General features: G+C 41.3%; 1 protein-coding gene across 1 annotated transcript in view; it reads right to left on the minus strand.

Annotated features, from left to right (window-relative positions):
• LOC143354813 (pikachurin) overlaps window positions 1-20,521 on the minus strand; it is a 294,755-nt gene that overhangs the window by 69,189 nt on the left and 205,045 nt on the right. The window contains exon 5 of the mRNA XM_076789159.1: window positions 9,964-10,165. Coding sequence (XP_076645274.1) covers window positions 9,964-10,165 — 202 coding nt within the window. The remainder of the gene's footprint in view (window positions 1-9,963; window positions 10,166-20,521) is intronic.

Raw genomic sequence — 20,521 nt, forward strand, 5'->3', positions numbered from 1 at the left:
TAGTAGTACACTTATAACATGTACATCGTCTATCTTCTGTTTCTTATGGGGTGGCTCTTCCTCCGTAGCCCAACAATACTTTCTTTTCAAATTATTTATATTTTTAGACATTATTTAAGTTATGTCACAGTTCTTCTTATTATTTTTTATACACTAACTACACACCATCACTAACTACACCACCATACAAACTATACACGACTGATACCCACGAGAACTGACACCACACGGCTGGAGCCGGAGTCCAACTGAGGTATGCATGGGAACAGATTTCGATACTGTAAATATCTGTAACGTTCTGCAGTCAATTAACTGCGCAGCTTATTACCTAATACAGTGCCGCGAATATTTAAATTCGTTCATCCCCTTCTGCTTGCACATGCGCGGTTCGATTCCAATCGCCTCTTCATTAAATGGCCTAGCCGATTAAGATGGTCAAAACTGCCCTTAGAGGTTTTTCAATGATTAATGAACCATTCGAAAGCTGACTCAGAAAAACCCCTCTGAGCAAAATTTCAACCCCCTCTCTTGCCCGTGAGGGTAGTTACAGGGTAAATCAGATTTCGCGATTTTCCGCGCATTTCCCACACTTTGATGCTTCCTAAAATTCTGAAAAAATGTGGCATATTTTGGATCCTAAGACAGATTTTTGCGATTTTTTTCAGATTATTTTCTTGCAAACTGTGGTCGTAAAAAATGAAAAACCTCAAAAAGTCCTTGTCAAAAACAAGAAAAACCGAATTTTTTCGTCGTTTCTGCTATTAGGAGGAAAGTTGCACTTGTTGGTTTTACCGCAGGGATATATTAAGTCATCTTAAGCATTATTACATTGAAACAAGTAAGTGTTTGACCTAAGACATGTTTTAAGAGAAAAATTGAATTGTATTTTGTGCAGTATATACCAGAATGTTCGCAACGTTTACAACATCGCCGGTTGGCACATCGGTTTAGGCGTCGGACTACGGAGCGGATACGCTGGGGCTCCTCGAATCGCGTCGTTGGAAAAGTTTTTTTTCCATACATCATCTTTATTTTTTCAATTTCTTATATGGTTTATTCATGTGATTTTAACAATATTTTTGTAATGTTTTAAAAATATTTAGGTAACATTTTTAACTAACTTTTATTTATATTACTCCGATTTTACTTCGAATTTAATGATATTATTTTAACTAAACAGCAAAATAGCATGTTTTCATATTTTTGAGAAATGTACATTTTTCCGATTTTTTGGAGGTTTTTCATTTTTTACGACCACAGTTTGCAAGAAAAAAATCTGAAAAAATTCGCAAAAATCTGTCTTAGGATCCAAAATATGCCACATTTTTTTCAGAATTTTAGGAAGCATCAGAGTGTGGGAAATGCGCGGAAAAGCGCGAAATCTAATTTACCCTGTAACTACCCTCACGGGCAAGATAGGGGGTTGAAATTTTGCTCAGAGGGGTTTTCTGGGTCAGCTTTCGAATGGTTCATTAATCATTGAAAAACCTGTAAGGGCAGTTTTGACCATCTTAATCGGCTAGGCCCTTTACCTGGACGGCCGAACACTTCTTAACCCTTTCGTTACGGGTGCCGACTATAGTCGGCGGTAGGCCAAATAGCGAAGACTACCGACGTGCACACTTCGCGGCGCGGTGCCCCGTTCAGTGGCGTCACTCCAGCGGAGCGGGCTGCCGTAAGGAAAGGGTTAAGAACAGTTTGTCAATTAATACAAATGATGGAATGAATTAGTCGATGAACGGGGGAACGTTGCTCTGTAATTCATCTCCGTGTTTTCGTTTCCGGTATGTTTCGCCGTGCTCCCGAAATGATTTTGTACGGAGGAAAGACAAAAAGTTCCACGCGAAGCGTGCTCAACCACCGCGGCAAGGGTTGGATCCTAAGTTGCGGCAATTATCACTGTCGGAGGTAAACGACATGGTTATGAGAAATTTTAACGAGTTGCGCCGAGTGCACCGTAAATCCTGCACGGTCGAAGTACGTAATTAATAGCTCGCAGCCAGCGGCACGCGTACACCTCCCAACATTTCTGTCGCGTTCCTGTTCACCGATCGGAACTATGATCCAACAAAATCTTCCTACACGGCCAATCAATCGAGCCGAGGAATCCACGAAACAAATCCGAATGCCCGTAAATTTCTAGCACACATCAATTTCTCACCATCAATTTCTGATTTCATTGAGATCAAAAGTTCGACTCAAATCGATTTTCTTCAATTTTTTTAGAACTTCGAACATTCGGCTTCCGTGAAGCGGCCAAGATTACCCGAGCACGAACTTTTATGCTTGCACTTCGGCCTTCGACTTCAAGTTCTGCCTCCAATTTTCGATCTTCGTGCCTCGAAATTTAACTTTCGAGCACGAACTTCTGCCTTCTGATCTCCGACCTTCTTAATCTCTGATTTTGTATGGCGCTAGAATTTTAGTTCGATTCCCCTGATTTCTTAAGTTGCTCGGCAGAGAGCCAGGTATTTTCGAAATTTTACTTTGAATATCAACAATTGTCTTATTACTAGAGAGCGGATTTTATGCATTTATAAAAATACTGTTATATTACTTTCAACCTATTAATCATATTAAGAAGGCAAATAAATGTTTATTTCACTCTAGATTGTTGCAATTCAGGTAGAAAATTTTCATTTTACATAAAGATTCGCTGTCTATTTATTACAATGACAAGAAGATTGTTGGTCGCAGGACAGAGAAAATTTAAGAAGAGACAATTTTTTAGCATGATTTAGTAACAATTTTTGATTAAATGAAAGGGCCTAGCCGATTAAGATGGTCAAAACTGCACTTACAGGTATTTCAATGAGTAATTAACCATTCGAAAGCTGACCCAGAAAAACCCCTCTGAGCAAAATTTCAACCCCCTATCTTGCCCGTGAGGGTAGTTACAGGGTAAATTAGATTTCGCGCTTTTCCACGCATTTTCCACACTCTGATGCTCCCTCAAATTCTGAAAAAATGTGGCATATTTTGAATCCGCTCCGTAGTCCGACGCCCTAATCGATGTTGTAAACGTTACGAACATTCTGGTATATACTGCATAAAATACAATCCATTTTTTCTCTTAAAACATTTCTTAGGTCAAACACTTACTTGTTTCAATGTAATAATGTTTAAAATGACTTAATATATACCTGCGATAAAACCAACAAGTGTAACTTTCCTCCTAATTGCAGAAACGGAGAAAAAAATTTGGTTTTTCTTGTATTTACAAAAAGTGCCCACAACAAAAAATCTAAAAAAAATTGACGACACTGCCTGTTATGGTACTTTATCGGGGCAATAAACAGCAAAATAGCATGTTTTCATATTTTTGAGAAATGTACATTTTGCCGATTTTTTTGAGGTTTTTCATTTTTTGCGACCACAGTTTGCAAGAAAAAAATCTGAAAAAATTCTCAAAAATCTGTCTTAGGATCCAAAATATGCCACATTTTTTCAGAATTTTAGGAACATCAGAGTGTGGAAATGCGCGGAAAAGCGCGAAATCTAATTTACCCTGTAACTACCCTCACGGGCAAGAGAGGGGGTTGAAATTTTGCTCAAAGGGATTTTTCTGGGTCAGCTTTCGAGCCGCGTCGATGTCACTCGATTGGCGATAGCGTTTTGTTTTTCGACGGGACGTTTTGTTCTAAGTGACAACAGTAAAAAAGTCTCTTACAATAGTAAAAGAAGAGCACCGTACCTTCAAATAACTTAAGGTTTTCTAGTAGTACACTTATAACATGTACATCGTCTATCTTCTGTTTCTTATGGGGTGGCTCTTCCTCCGTAGCCCAACAATACTTTCTTTTCAAATTATTTATATTTTTAGACATTATTTAAATTATGTCACACTTCTTCTTATTATTTTTTATACACTAACTACACACCATCACTAGCTACACCACCATACAAACTATACACGACTGATACCCACGAGAACTGACTCCACACGGCTGGAGCCGGAGTCCAACTGATGTATGCATGGGAACAGATTTAGATACTGTAAATATTTGTAATGTTCTGCTGTCGATTAACTGCGCAGCTTATTACCAAATACAGTGCCGCCGAAAATTTAAATTCATCCATCCCATTCTGCTTGTACATGTGCGGTTCGATTCCAATCGCCTCTTCATTAATCCGATGAAGGAGAATTGCAGATCTTTGTGCATGCGAAATTTCAGGAAATACATCTAATAGGGAAAACAAAATTTCTAATGATACACTTGCAACCCTTCTACATCTCATAAATTTTAACCTAACTTTAGCACACGGTATTTCTTGATACAAATAGGTTTTAAATTTCGGTGAACATTTGGCAGTCAGCACTTCGAAAAGGGAGATTGCAAGGACATTTTGGACTTGCGGAATGCAGCAGCTGTTACATTGGTGTCACAGCGTTGAAATTACGCAGCTCCAAAGCTGTTCAGTTCCACAAGGGAGACCCATTTTTCGGGGAGACCGAGCGAAATAATTAAGAGCTCCCGGGAGCATATTGCAAGATGCGACCCTGACCTTTTTTCAGTCGCACTTTTCCGCAATCGCAACGCCAGGCTGTAACAGCACTTGACATTTCCACGACGTCGATCATACACAACGCGACTGGAATAAAGTCACGTACCAAGGCTTACTAAAGCGCAGGCTGCGAGAAACCAACGACAATTGCAGATTCGATAATGAGCGCAGCGTCTGAAATCCCTCTGCCTTTTGTAGAACGCAAAGGACAAAAGGAATCCTATCGAAATCCAAAAGGGACAGAACGTGACGTCCGGGACGTGATGGGACGTTCTTCTCAACGTGAACTTCTAAAGAAGATACCCCGAGAAATAAGAATAGTAATAATATATTATAAAAATAACGTGTCTATCCTAACGTTTCGTCATTTTTTACAATATACAGGTGTCTCACCTAACTCGACCATCTAAAATATCTCGCTTGTTTTTTTATGATAGAAGAGAATTTCAGAGAAAAACATTCGTTGGTTCAGAGAAGCAAATATTATGATAGGGAAAAAAATTTGTTCAAGGGTATACTTTTTGAGATTTGAAGGTGATCCAAGTTTTTCTAAATGGAATGATATATTTTGGAATCTCAAAAAATATAACCTTCAACAAACTTTTTTGCCTATCATAATATTTGCTTCTCTGAACCAACTAATGTTTTCCTCTGAAATTTTCATCTATCATAAAAAACAATACTTTATAATAAACAGATATTTTATATGGTCGAGTTAGCTGAGACACCCCGTATACCCAAAGACATTTTGTTGAATAAGTAAATTATAGAGTAAATAAAAAATATTAGATCGCGTCTATGTATTTGGCGGATTTTATGTATTTCTTACAAAAATGCCTAAGTGAAATAAAGAAAACAGTGACAACAACATTGAAAGAGTTAAAGAACATCATAATATTCCTTAGAATTTATTAAGATCTTTAGGGGACGAAGTCAATTTATTTCGAACTCCTGTTCCTTGCGATCGATACAAGATATTTTTATTTTGCATAAAGATCCGCAGTCCGATCGGGAAATGAAAATGTTAAAATGAATGCTAACTCCAGAATCAAATCGACCATCTATTGCTTGCTGACCAAATGGAAAAGGCTTCCGGTTCTCTCTCTTTTTTCGAGCCAATGGTCGAAGAGGTCCGAGGTTAAACATCGTCTTCCGAGACCGTGTAGTTCGATACTCGATCGGGAATGAACGAAAGAGGAGGGCAGCGACAGAACGGCCACGGTTCTTTTAACAGTATCTTTTGGCTGGGTTCCAGGCCAGAATTTCTATTTCTCTTCGATCCGTGGCTCTCTGGATATTATTTCCGCTCGAAACATCCGGTCGGCCGAGGATACAACCATAACGCGGACATCGGTCTACGTGAAAGTGATTCTCCGCGGAGAGGAGAGGCAGACAGAGTGCTCTCCTCGTGGAAATGCGCGGCTTATGCCGAAGAAAAGGCTACTCAGATTGGATAGCTAAGTGGGAAAACTCGGCCAGAGATTTCGTTCCGGCGTTGAAAATGAACGGTAACTAGTATTATGGCAGCAGGATGACGAAGATGCAATCCTTTCGCAGCCACTCGCTTCAGATTTTGGTTCCGTTCGGAGTTTTCAATGTTTCGGTAGAGAGAAAGGACGCTTATCTGACAACTTGGATGACTAATGACTCTGCTGTGCGCGTATTAGGATAATTATCGGCACAAGTTAGTCCTAAGATCGCTGATTTAGGAACCTCAAAAGACTCATCTGAGCTTTGATCTTCTAGAGACTAACTTCTGAAAACCTTTGTGACCAATCTCCATCTTTGGAATTTTTTCGGAGGAAAGTGAACGGTTGAATTAAAAACTTTTCATTGAGACTTGATTTTTGCGGACCTTGGAGTGTGTCGAAATATTTCAATGGTCCTTTTGTTTTATGAATTTGGTGGTGATACTCGTTTCCCGATCATACGCTAACGATCGGTGTTTTGTAGTATACTCTATTTCGATTCACCGCATTTATTTCCGGATATATTATTCCGGGTACTTAAGTCATTCCTGTGGGTAGTTCGCGATCGTTCTGCATAACAGAACGATAAATATCTCTGCCAATCGTTTAGCGTTCGGTTAATGAATCATGGAAACGACGCCGAGGAACAATGAACGATTATCCAGGCAGCATTCAATTAGTTACACCAACAATTCGAGCCGCGAGTTTCTATGGAGATCGCGTTTCGATCGCCTCATCTGGGTCATCTCGGTAATTAACTACGTATCCCTGTGTTTGAACAAATTTCCCGTGTAATGCCTTACCGGATCACAATGCACCGACACGATTATCCTCATTAGCCACGAGCATTCCATACTCTGTACAAAATTTCCTATCGGATCTCATTCAGAAGATAATGCTCTTTTGGAACTTTTCATTCGTTCTTCGGCTTCTGCTTGAATCGTGCGACAGATTCGTTAATAGCTATCGAGTACGCATTGCTTGGCGATCATTTTGCAATAACTGATACTAACTTTCTTTTGTCAGTGTCACTGTGTCCTGGATCTATTACAATTATACAAGATTATTAGGATTCGGATTAAAAATATTTAACCATTATAATTGACAGTCAGAAAGAAGGTTCTGCTGGGTCATCTCAGACCCACAAAACACAAAAACGCCGCTCCTAATTTTTCAAGAATTATTTTAAAAGATCGATGACCAAGCATAACGTCTTCGGACAATTAATAAAATAGTTATGATTGGACTGCCGATGTTTATGCAATTTGTAAGCTAACTGGCATTACTGGCATGCATGAATCGATAAACAGTGCAACAAGTTCCAGAGATTTAGTGATTGAAATAAACGGGGGAATAGTAGTTTAACGTCTAGACCTCTAGAGCACTGTCCTATTCGGAGGTGTTGTGTTTAAATCACCTGTCAGCGTGCCGGCAGTTATGGGTTATTAAACTGTAAACGAAAAATTAGTTCCCGGGTGGAATTCTTAATTAATGGCCGCGTCAAAGTCCCGCCGGTACGCTATCGGACTAAAGTGTCCCGTAAAAGTTTCACGGAAAAGTTTCCGCTGCCCCTGTTAGGAAACTATACACTGTCGACCAAGTTCATTTACGCGATACTTTATAGCGGTATCAAGGCTAGCTCCCTTGGGACGCGCGGAAGAATTCATTTTGAGCTGCGTATTATAATTCACCAGCACAAATTCAGGACCTTCGTTCGAGTCGTTTGTCGGAGAAAATTTCTATCGGCAAAGATATTTTCTCCAGTCCAATATTTAAATATACGTAGACCGAATGGACTGTACGGGTCGCACTAAAATTTTGAATCGAGGTAGACGAAATGGAAAAATGGTAGAATACAATATACACGTCCAGCGATCATATTCAGCCTTCAAGTATTTTTATTCGGCGAGGACGGATCGAAAAAAAGAGAAAATAAAAATCAGGAAATATACTCCCGCGTTGGAACTATTCTCTTGCCGAACACCGGGTTGAAACGCAGCGGGATAAAATGGTGAACGCAATTTTTCCGTCGGTAACATAACGAATGGAAATCATGCCGGACCGAATTCGGGAAATTTAAATCGAAATCGAGCTCCGAGCAAATAGTGCACTCCCGCGAGACATGGTCCCGCCGATGGAAATTAACCGTCGCCGGTGTCGAGACGAGTTCCGAGAATCGAACACGTCCTTCAGCCGAGTTTCCATCAGAGTTTGCCGATCGCGTCGCCCATTCCCCTCGTGTAGACGGGGACCGTGTATCGCGGTAAATTTAAGTAAATCGCGGTTTCGCGCCGGATCCTTTGATGTCCCGCCGCTAATGGGCCAATGAAGTTCGGCGCGAGAAACTTCGATTATTGCCGGAAGTTGAGGAAAGTTTCCTGACATAATTCGGCCACGGTTTGCTGCAAACACTGGGCCCCTCGTTATATCGTTCCGATCGATCGGACATCGCCTACGGTTTTAGGCGAATCCCCATTTGCCAAGCCGATTGTCGATTCCGTTTGTTCCTCGGCGAACGACGAGGATTTAATCGCTGCACGGATTTCGAAGGTCGAAGGTCGATGTAATGGCGCCTGCTCGCATTAATAGCAGTTTGGGAAACGTATTAATCTCGACTGGCTACTATTTAGGAGTGAAAGCTCGTGGAAAATCCCGTTTTGTTTCTCTTACTTGACGATTCAATCGAACACCGAATTTAATCCTTGATGAAACACGCTTTCCTTAATCTGGTTCTAACGCTGATATTTTGCTGTATACCGTGTACAATTATGCTTTATGTTTATGTATGTATTTTTGAATTTAGAATTTCAATTTTAACACAAATGCAGCCTACGAATAGTTGAATTAATTTATAGAATTTCCTGTGTACGAAGCGAGTGTTACGAGCTTGATAAGTTAGTTTCACGAATTCGCACTAGAAACGGTGAATTCTCGAATCGCAGCGCATCCCGACGAGTTACCGAAAATTATTACACGAAGAAACATTCTTTAAGAATTAATCGCCTTAGAGAGAAAATACGACTGCGCCTGTAACGCAGGTAAATTCATGGATCCCTAAATTATGAGCAAGCTGGAAGTGATTTATAAAGAATTCAGTGAATTTGTTAGCGCCTATATCCCCGGAAAACTAGTAAATTTCTGTTGACTCCATGAAAAGTTATTGCCGGAATGAACTTACGGAAAGCCGTAAAATTTCATCCTCGAACTACTTAAGTAAGTCTAATATTCCATCCTATTTGTTATACTCATTAAGGAATTTAATCTTATAGAATAAGCTTTGAAATCTATTCGTCTGAAATCGTTTCCTGGAAAATCCTTCCTTCTGTTTCCACTTGTTATTTGTAGGATATTTGCTGAAAGAAGAGCAGCAGAAAGCTATTCTAGCCGAGTAAAATTAATTTTTAAAGAAATAATATTTCCTTATATTTCACTCGAATATTGACGAGGGAGGATCACCAACACAGAAATGCAAGAAATTATGAAACTTTGGTGATGTACATATGTAAAGCATATACAAGTGTATATTACACAATTTTTTCCATTTTAAAAATTCATCCCGGAGGATGAAAATTAACCCTTCGAATCAAAGTTATTTCACGGAAAAGTTACTAAAATAAAATGAAAAGACAAAATTTTAGTCCTTCGGTACGAATTTCGACAGAGAAATAAAATCGCATTACAGACAGCTGTGTATGTATGCCCTACGTACCCTAAAAGTTTCACAATTTTCCGAATTTCCATATAGGAGTGCTTAACTTGTAAGCGCTTCAAAGAGAAAGGATTTTGCAAGCCAAAATTCGACACACTTGCGCGAGGCTTTACCAAACAAATTCTCTCTCGCTCGGTTCGAGGATGAAAGAGCGAGCCGCTTCGCCAATAGAGAATTCGCGTTGCGCGACCCTTAAGAGGCCGCTGCCCCAATTCCGAGTGACAATTCCGCCTAGTCAGTAGCTTTAAGTCGCGTTGGTTTATGACGTGGCATCGTTACCTGAATTCGACGAAGCCGCGATACAGTATCAAGGCCATGAAGTCACCCTGAAGATCGTCCTTCTCCGTAGCGAGCAGCAGGATACCGTCATATGCCTCCGGCCGGAATTCCAATTTTATTTCGACGTGCTTGTAGGCAACCTTCAGGGCGGGGAACGACAGCCAACCGGAACCAGTGAAACGGGGCGACTCGACTTCGGTCTCTGCAAGCAAAAATGATTAGCGTCGTTAGCGTCTCGGGATCGTTATCACTGCGATCGGTGCGCGACGAGAGATAGTGGAAGAGAGAGAGAGAGAGAGGAAGCAAGCTTGATAAATTGTTACGTTTCGCCGGGGATTGTCCGCCGGATGTCCTCGCGCCAGTTGCGCGAGACCATCAGCGCTCGGTTCGCAATTTACCAACAATCAGATTTTACCAGGTCCCCGATGCTTCGTTATAACTTTCCATAACGCGCTCTTCTCGTTCCCTGAGATGTTTTCAGACGGATTCGCAATTTATTCCCTCGTTTAGCGTTCTTTCTTAACCTCTTAAGCGCTGTACGCCACTATACATAGCGGCTTCCGGGGATAGCATCAGTTTGAACGGTACGCCACTATCGCGGCTTCCGTGGAAAGTATCAGTTTGAACGGTAACGCCACTATAGCGGCTTTTGTGTCATCCGCGGCTAGGCGCGCCGTCCCTGGGAGACAGAGTTACGGACGAGCGCGCCGAGGTTAAAGCTAATTACTAGGACAGTAGATACTGGGAGTCCTATCTTGGACAATTACAGTCCGAAATCATTGGTTTTTAAAGCTATGACCACACTGGAGCAACATCGTCATGTGCCGCAAGTTTAGGGAGTTGTCAGTGTCGGCACGGTGAGCCATCGTGAAGGCTAAACATCTCTGTGCCAATTGTTGTGGCCGTCATGTATTACAGCATTGCAAGTCCAACATTAGTTGCAAGGTATGCAGCAGCAGGCACCACACGATGCTTCACCATGCTCAATGGTCCGCGTGTCGCTCATCGTCGGACCTAACACACTCCACCTCGTCAAGGGGGAAGAAAGTATCATTCAAGAGAAAAATTGCCAATGAGAATGCGAATCTCTCGAAAAAAGATTCAATATCGTTTCAGCAAAAAAAGCATAGGGGATCCGCGGCCGTTCCGTTCGATATCAAGATCGAGGGGACAGGTTTTCGGGGGGTGTGAGTCGGGAGGGGCGCGGTGGGGCGGAGAAAGTGCCATCGTTTTCGTTCCCCAGGCCCGAAGCTACCGAGGAAACGAAGAAATATGGTTAAAGTCGAGGGGGTGGCGGAAGAGGGACAGACAGGAAGCCGGGAATCGTGGATGCCAGGAACGTGTGAGGCTTAGGGAACATCCTTTACCTTTGGCGGTGCGGAGCCGACTATCAGTCAAGGGAACAGCACTGTACACAGGAGAAGAAGACCCTCGGTTGGTAGTACACGCGAGTGTAAGGGCGGCGATAAATCAAGCCGACAAAAGGAATGGGAAAACTCGCGGCCGTTCCACCCGGAAATGGAATAACGCCTTCTGATCTGTGAATCCACTCGCGTAATAAACGTTATTTGACGAACCGCAACGAGGAAGAGAACTCGTTAGGTGAATTATTCGATGAATTCATCGCGACCTATCATCTTCTAGCGAGCCCTGCTGCCTGTTCTTAATTTGGGGAGAATTGGTTTGGAACGCTTCGATAATCGCAACGGTTACCCATTCTAATTGTGTTACACGCGTTTTATCAGCGTAGAATAATACGAGCACGGTACTTGTAATTCAAGAGGAGGGAAGCATGCAGGTCGATAAATTGCAGTTCTAATCGACACGGGACTGCACAGGCATGTTTTAATTGCGCGAGGAGGGTACGTTTAGCTCGTTTGCATTTGTTGGGAATTTTTATGTTGAGACGTTCCTGCATTATTTCGCAAAAATGTAGTTTATTTCGTCTTCGATGAACTTGAAAAACTTAATCATGAAGTGAAAGTGTCTTCGAATATTTTTAACAAATTGAGGAGAGTGTTGAGATTGTCCTGTATTATTGTACAAAAAAAAAAAAAAAAAAAAACAAAAAACATAAGATTATAGTTTCGAGTTCACAGGGATTAAAAGCGCGGCAACAGCGTCACTAAATATTTTTTAACTGTCAAGACTGAAGCAATGAAAGTAAATTACACAGCTGGGAGTAATTTGTCCGCTCGCCGGTTTTCAAGAGAAAGGTAAAAACCTCTCCGGAGAAAACTCTGGGGTCAAGCATGAAACCGACGCGACGGTTCCCAGAGAAGCTGGACCGACCTTGACCAGTCAAAATCCTCAGATCCAACCAACGTCGTGAATCCTTTGAGTGTGAGACGAAGACCGTGGAAATATTTCCGGAATCTCTCGTATGCAGAGCGGTACGCGTAACGAACCGGGAAATCTCGTTGTTTGTATTCCGCGGAGCGAAAAAATCAGCGGCATCATTCCCGAATGGAGGGAAGGAACGCGACGCGTGGGTCTCGGCTGCGACGTTTTGCGGGTCAGCCTTCATTACCACGATAAATCGGCGCTTGGTGTTTCGCATTTTTAATTGTCCGCCGCTGATTGCCTAGGGAATGAGTCCCTGGAAGGCAAAACCTTCTGATACTGTGCAGAAATGGCAAGTTGGTTTGCTAAAGAAGTACAATCTGATTGAACGTACGAAAGATCCTTCATTGATTCGAATCAAAATGTTCTTGGCTGTAAAGAGTCTAATAACTTCATCATTCTTTAGAATCTAATAGCTTCATCACTGTTTAACGCGTTCGTTCCCTTCGTCACAGATATGTGACGTTCATAATCTCACAATTAATTTGCACATAGTCAAATTCATTTTATACATTTTGTTATTTAAACGCATTTAACGCATTCAAATTTACTATGCAGAGTCCAGCATCCCCATCACTGTTCAAAGTCTCTTAGTCCCGCCTCCTACCATCTTTACTTTCATCCCGAATCGAAATGGTCGCATCTAACGCGCGGAGATGACAAATAGAGACTAGGCAATTTTATGCTAGTTTGATTTTTTTCTCCCTCCAATGTTTAGATTGCAATATACAATTTTGTCGTCCCTTTTCCAAGATTGTGGCAAGTGCAGTTTGCCTAAGTGATTACAAGAGTCGTTCGAACCCATGTTTTCATGTAGTTAAACGACGATAAGCAGCCATCCAGGCAGGAATACATCGACCGGTCATCACGTACAACCGCAATGCACTTTCGATCGTGCCGCCGCAGTTTTATCGTAGCTACTCGGCGAAATGGACACGACCCACCCCTGGCCCTACTAGCAGAATTTATGCAACGGATTAGCGTGACGCGTCCGAGTATGCCGAGGTTTTATCGTTCATCCGAATTAACTTGCGAACCGGCGTCCGGGGGAACAACGACCGCCCTTTGTCTGGCTTTAGAGTGCAGGCCGAACGAATGCGGTGCCTTAATCGCCCGCTTCGGGATTCCACGGCGTGATTCAAGTAGTCTATCCAATCTACAGCCTTGTTTAAAATAGAAAAAACGTAGGAAATTTTTATGCAATTTAAAGAATTCCACGATATGTGCCAATTTATTTGAAACTACCGTGCGGATGATTAAAGTAGAATTGAACAGGGTCATCCAAGAAATCTGTCTGTTGTACAGGTCTCTTCAAGGCAAATATAAATTGTGCAATTTAAGGGCCAAGGGTTCACAGCCTTTCCTTTCCCAGCGAAAAATATTCTCATATAAGGACGAGAAGTTGAGGCACGTGAAACCATTTTTCGCCTAATTTTGTCGGTAATGTGACTGAAATACAGTATAGATTAATTTATGTAATCTCATTTTATTTTACGTCGATTTACACTGATATTTGATTGGGTATATTTTATGGAAAATGGCGGAATAAATATTACAAGCGTTTACGGTCCACTCGACGCGAAAGCGTATTCGTCACACGGCGCTTTTAGCTTCAATTTTATATACCCGCCCGGACCGCTCGGCACGTTTTAATAAAGAATGAACCGTTAAGAACGTTTCATGGCACTCTGGTTAATTCTCAAAGAGTGGGACTCGAGAATAAAGCTTCTTAAGGGGTTGTTCCCTCCCGCGCCGACGGGATTTATGCGAATTTTGAAGCCACTTAGTTCCGCCGGTGAAACAAACAATGGACAATCAAGCCCGTAAAAGTTTCAACGGATAACCGGGAGACTGCTGGCAAGTATTTCGAGCTGGTAACTTCCAAAAATCTGTCTCAATGCACCAAACGTACAAATTGATTCGTAACCCTAAAATAAACACAATCTGAACGAATCATTTGTAAAATTGAAAAGCAAATGAAAAGTTTCTAGATGTTAGTGAACATCATTGACGAATTAAAATGTCAAAATTAGTTTAATGGGCGAAGCTAGTAAATTCTTTCTTGTGTGAATTATTTTTTCAGTTCTAGATCCTTGAGCTTATCAATTGTTATTTTTTTAAAACACTTGAGAAAGTAAAAAAGATAATAATTGATAGTTCCATTGTATTGAATCCTCTGTTAGTTGCCTGCAAAATTTAATGAACACACTTAATTGCGTACAGCTACACAAAGAAAGACCGAATCAATTAGCACACCTAATAAATACACGATGCTCGCGAAGTCAGCCGGAACGCGTGACCGGAAATCAATGATGCCAAAGCGTGACAAACGATCGGATGCAGTCACGATTAAGGAATTATTTACAGCTTTCGAGCGTCCCGATCCGAACCCATCGCGGTTAATTAAACAACCGAGCTTATACCACCTGTTGTGCATTTAATTACCCGCTGATGTAATCGGTTTAAACATGTGCTCGTTTGATGAACCTGATTTAAGAGCGCAGGAATTTATAATGAAAGTATCAGTTTCAACTTCGATTATACCAGGATATCGTTTACAGGAAAGGGTTTCGCGTAACGAAAACTCAATTCAGATTTCACAGTGGACGGAGGGTGCAGTGTGTTTGTATGCAAATACGACTTTATATGCATATGACTCGAAATCGATTGGAAATTCGCGTAGGCGAGGTAATAACGTTCAATCAAGGGATTTGTTTGACTACTCTGTTTTTGCCGTAGGGTAGAAATTTGCTGACTACATGGGGACGATTCGAACCCTTCTACAATTATTGACACGTTCTCTCATTTTGTTCTTGTGATATGTGATATGTGCATTCATGACAAATATAGATAAGCGCCCTTTGAAGCAGTGAACAGATTAAAATTGATCGAAGAACATCAATTTATTAAAGTCGATACAGCAGGGAAGGAATTACTATTTAGCTCTTGCTTTTTTTTTTCAATTAATGCACACCATTATTAGTTTGCCAAAAAATTGCAAGAGGATTCTTCCCGCAGCTGGTAACTCGAAAAATGTGCTCGTATGCGAGGGGATGATCATTGTTGCGCCTTTGGCCTTTTGCCAGATCCAGTTTTCCGGACGGGGGCTCAATTAACCACTCGGGGAGCGCGATTTATCGCGCCTGAAGATTTGCAAGCCACGCCAAACAGAAGAGTGTCGCCCAATCGACAAGTTCTCGCGCAGTCCGTCGCGTCGCGCGGCCCGTTGTGGTTCACCGAGTCCATTCCGAAAGTTTGATAGAATCTCGGCAACAGCTCGATACCTGTTATACTATATTCCCGTCGTTTCAAAGCTAGACGGGCACGTAACTGTTTAATAGAAATCGCGCGGAATTGCTGCGACCGTTTCGTATCGGCAGCCGACGCACCCTTAGGCAATCGTAAGCTCCCTTTTTCCGCCGATTACCGTCGCGCATTGCGAAACTCCACGCAAACTGCCGCTTTTATGTCGGCGAATTTGACGAAAATAAAATCCAATGAAACTTCCCCTTTCTCGTTAATAGTTCCGGAAAATTAGATTAGATTCGCCTTCGTTGCTGAAGGGCGGAATTTATTGCCGGGTAATTAACCTCATTGGCTTGTGCTTTAATCTGTAAACGCATTATTCGAGCTGTTCCAAAGCTATGAAATTGTAAAGGAATTATCAACTAAATGCAGTAAGATTCAGATAATTCTCTATCGCCTGAGGGAAACGTTAATATTACACAGCAGAGTTGATTTCCGTTTACAAATTCTGTACGCTTCGCAGTTAAAGTAATTGAGTTCTGTGAAATTCTGTGCATATAAATTATTGTACAATCTGTATATAAATGCTGTTGAAAAAACAGAATTCTGCCACAACAGTGTAATACCGAAGAGTGTAAATAAAACAGAATTGCATCTACAGGTTAATGGAATTTTTAATGTACGCTGTGGTACAGTCTATAATGAACGGGACGAATATTTTTCAGTTGCGTTCCTGCGCAGAAATTGTAGAAATATTTACAATCTATTCCCACGAGGAGAGAGCCCACCAGATGGTGTTACGCAATAACAACCGATCCTCGGTTTACACAGTGGATTCGTTCTTCTGGTTGTTATATTTCCCGTGGGGTGTGAGAGATCGAATAACTCATGTCCGTCTGTCCAAAAAAAAAAAAAAAAAAAAACCGAAACGAGACACGCGGCAATACATATGAGATACAGCGTCGACGCGGTAACAAACATCAGGCGTGTACACGGACGAAAAATATTGAAGTGTTCTAGAACGATCTCCTGAATGTAACCGCATATTCATGCTACCTGAATACATGGAAGCATACTTTCAAATAAACTTTCAAATAAATCACTCGACTGCGGATTTTTATGCGATACAAAAATTGTCCGCATTGCAGGAAACTGGAGCTAAGCACTTCGTTCCTGCTTCAATAATTTTAACAAGCTGAAAATAATAAATTGGCATTATCAGATCATTTTATCCTTTCTACTGTTTCGAGTTGCACCTACTCACCTAATCGGTAGATTTATGCGAAATAAAAATGTTCTGCACCGATTGCGGGAAGCAGGAGTTGAATAAAAATTGATTTCATCCCTTAACAATTTTGATACATTGCAAGCAGTATAAATACCAATATTCCGAGACTTTTCGAATCTTTTACTGTTTGATATTTCACTTTGCAAATGTCTTCATGAATGCATAGAAATCCGCAGTCCAGTAATCGCCATCGATCAACAGTAAAAATAAAAAGCAAGAAGAGACGTTTAAATCCTCGAAACGACGTCATCGTAATTCCATCTTTCTCATCCATTTACGCTAACACGATCGCGAAGCACGTCGAACTTCGACCGGTTGTATTTGAAAACGAAAAATGGGAATTCGGTTAACGACGCTGTTCCTGATTTACATGCAAAGCGTTATGCACCAGGGTGCGCATAAAAGCGGAAGCTCTAGCCGGCTAATACGATTCTAGTGGGCGCGGCCAATTTAAGATGCACCGAGGTGCGCCGCGCTGTAAAACTCGTGCTCAATCGGATCCAGAGATCCCGAGGAGGTTGACGAGCTTTCGATCGGTGCGCCGTATCCCCAGCAACTTGATTGATCGTTTCGCCTTCGTGCAAACTAAATACAAGGATCAAAAGGACTCCGATGTCTTTGCAGCTCCAATTGCTCGCGCATTCCGTTCCGTTCTTCTACCACGGGAACGGTAATGGCTCTTTTTTGTCTGACGACTTTGTCATCCCCGGTCACTTTGCTTCTTCGACACCTTTGAAGTCCTTTGTCTCGATCGCGACTTAATTTGTCGGGTCAAGAGAACCGTGGCACGTTCGCCACGTGTAAATTACATCGACTTTTAGTTTCAGGAAGAATGGTTTCGGTTTTTTAACCCTTTGTGGTCCGAACTGTGTCCTCTCTTTTATTTTAGAAATTGCTCCAACATCAAGACAATCGTATTCCCATATGTGGCCTATGCAGAATGAGAAATACTGCAATTGTTATAAATTGCACCGTAAATTTTGAAAATGGTTGCAAAGGCTTCCCATTGGTGCTTCCCTTCTTAGGTAGGGTGTTAAGCCATGTCCACACTGAAGCAACATACAACTTTTGTCGCCTCTTGTTGCCTTCTACAGCGTGAACGCAGCTTTACATTTACCAAGTTCAATCTCTCAGGCATTAGGCATTGGTATAAATTAATTCAGTCAACTACTCTCAAGGCTTCTCTACCACTGATAAACTTCTTCGCGTCCTGTTTCCCTAATTTACTCTTTTTGACCGCTCTTGCCGTTTCTTGGTGCTTTCGTGAGTCGCTTCGGCCCTTTCTTTTAATTTCCTGGTCGAGATCCTGAGTGCTTTTTCTTGGTCACCTCGCCCACGAGAACCCGAGGTTCTTTCAGTTTTCTATTTCCTGCTTTTGTTCGTTGACGTCTTCAGTTTTCTGCCCCGGTTTTCAGTTTTCTAGATTTTCAATCTCGACCCCCTTTGTACCAAATTGATCGTTCTGTCTCTCTCTCTCCCTGTTTTGACACTCCTTAGCGTGTTTCGTATCAGCTCTTCAGATTTCGCACGACTTATTTCTCTCTCTCTCTCTCTCACTCTCTCTCTCTCTCTCTCTCTCTCTCACACTCTCTACACATGTATTGGCTCGAAGTAAGCAGCGTAAATGCGACAAATATTTGAGGAACGTATCCGTAGCAGCCCACTCGTATTTACGCGCGCGTCGCGTCGCGTCGCACGAATCGAGGGTGCATATCTTAAGAGATCGAGATTGAAGGAACGCAAAGGGATGAGAGCAATTTCGGATTTTTCCGTGCAGGAGTTCCCCGAGTTGAGTCGGTTGAAAGATAAAGTTGAAACGTCAGGGGAAAGCTTATTTCTAAATTTCCTTCCTGCCTCTCGCCGAAGCTCTTTCATATTTTTTAAGCACCCCTCTCGGATTTTTGCATATTTTGGGAGAGCGCCGCGGCTTATAGCTCTTAATCCTGAAAGGGGTCCCTTATGGTCCACTCTCGTGCTTAACAATTGCCGCTAAAACCCTCCTTGCCGGCGATCTTCAGATTTTTATACAGCTTCGTTTAATCTCGGAAAGAAGCTGCTTAAAAGATTAATTTTTTCGTTTTTCACAGTTTGTACAATTTATACAATCGCTCCTAGAAGCTCGCGACGCGTTTCAATCAATGATATAATTAGACTGCTGATCTTTATGCGAAATAAAAATTCTTCACATCAATTGCAAGGAACTGGTACAAAGCAGAATTTTTCTTTTGTGTTTTAATAACTTTGGTACGTTTTCATTCTTTCGATCCCCGTACTCCTTGGAATTGCATCTACCCATTTTTGCCGTAAATGTAAAAAGTATTTTGCCATAATCTAAAAAGTAAAATCTCCGACGAGCAAGTTTCCTCGTTTTACCCTAATCCACGCGTGTCAAATTAGCGAACAGTTTGTCGAAAATTATTACACACGCTATGCGGTTACCGGATATATGAAAATATGAGTTCAACGTGCCGAGCTGAAAACAACCGTGGGGCAAACTTCCTCCTAAATAAGATATTCCAGCAACCTAAAACAACAAATCCTCCAATAGAATGTATTTTGATTGTAAATAATCAACAAATTCACGAAGGAAGTCCAGTATTCTAATATAATAATTCTCATCGCCCAGGTATTCTGGTTTTTAAGCCCGCTTTTTCACGAATATTTAGGAATTTTTTTCGGAAAAACTATTGCACCTTTTGCATTGGGATTTTGCAACACATATTTATTGACATTCGAAGTAAACGAGTGATTTTGGAAAAGTAAAAATAATGAAAATTACACAAGTTATATATTCTTTGAGAGAGTATGTTTTGAAAAACATGGGTCGACGGCTGCCATGATTCTGATCTTCTGACGGGGAACAGCAAACTGAGGTTGCTTATTAATCAGTATGGACGTAGTTATGGTCCAAACTAAGACATTAAACATCTTGATTATTTACAAAATTGCGACATTTTGAAGTCAAATTATCGTGTAATTAAATTAAATTATTGCTCCAAGATGGGTGGCGTTTCTAAAATATGTTTCGAACAGGGACCATAACTGTTATAACCAAAAAGAAAAAAAAAAGTCATGGAATAACAAGTGTTTCGTCGACTAAAATCGTACTGGTTACGAATAAGGATTATAAGTAACCGAAAATTTTTTCTCTTGTTGGTAAATATTATCGTTGAGAGAAATTGATTTCGAATCTTTCCAATTTTTTGGACACTAATAACTGTTATTTGTAACCAAAACGTATAAAAATCGATATTTTTAATGAAATTAGGAAAGAACCGAGGGGATACGAGATCCTCGGGTGACAGAAAGAAATTCGCTTTATTCACTACCACACTTTTGGTAACCCGTTCGTTTTTCACGGTTTTGCTTCGTCGCGGGTCTTCTTTTTCGCGCGCGCATTTAGATACCGGCTGCGTCCCGCGGTTCGTGTAATTAATTCTTCTGGATTTCCTTGATAGTACAACGAATTAATTTCCCTTTATACAATATCCGGCCGTGCCGCCCTACCTCGCCCTTCGCGCTTTTAATTAATCAGTCGAACGGCGGTCCCCTCCTTGCTGCTAATTAACAATTGTTTCGAACCCGCATTATCGAGGATATTTCTCTGCTCGAATAATGCTCGGAAATTGCTAGTTTATCAGGCTGAACGTTCAAATCGTGAAATTAATTAACAGAACCCTG

The sequence above is a fragment of the Halictus rubicundus genome, chromosome 6, assembly GCF_050948215.1.
Source record: "Halictus rubicundus isolate RS-2024b chromosome 6, iyHalRubi1_principal, whole genome shotgun sequence".
In the NCBI taxonomy this organism is placed as follows: Eukaryota; Metazoa; Arthropoda; class Insecta; order Hymenoptera; family Halictidae; genus Halictus; species Halictus rubicundus.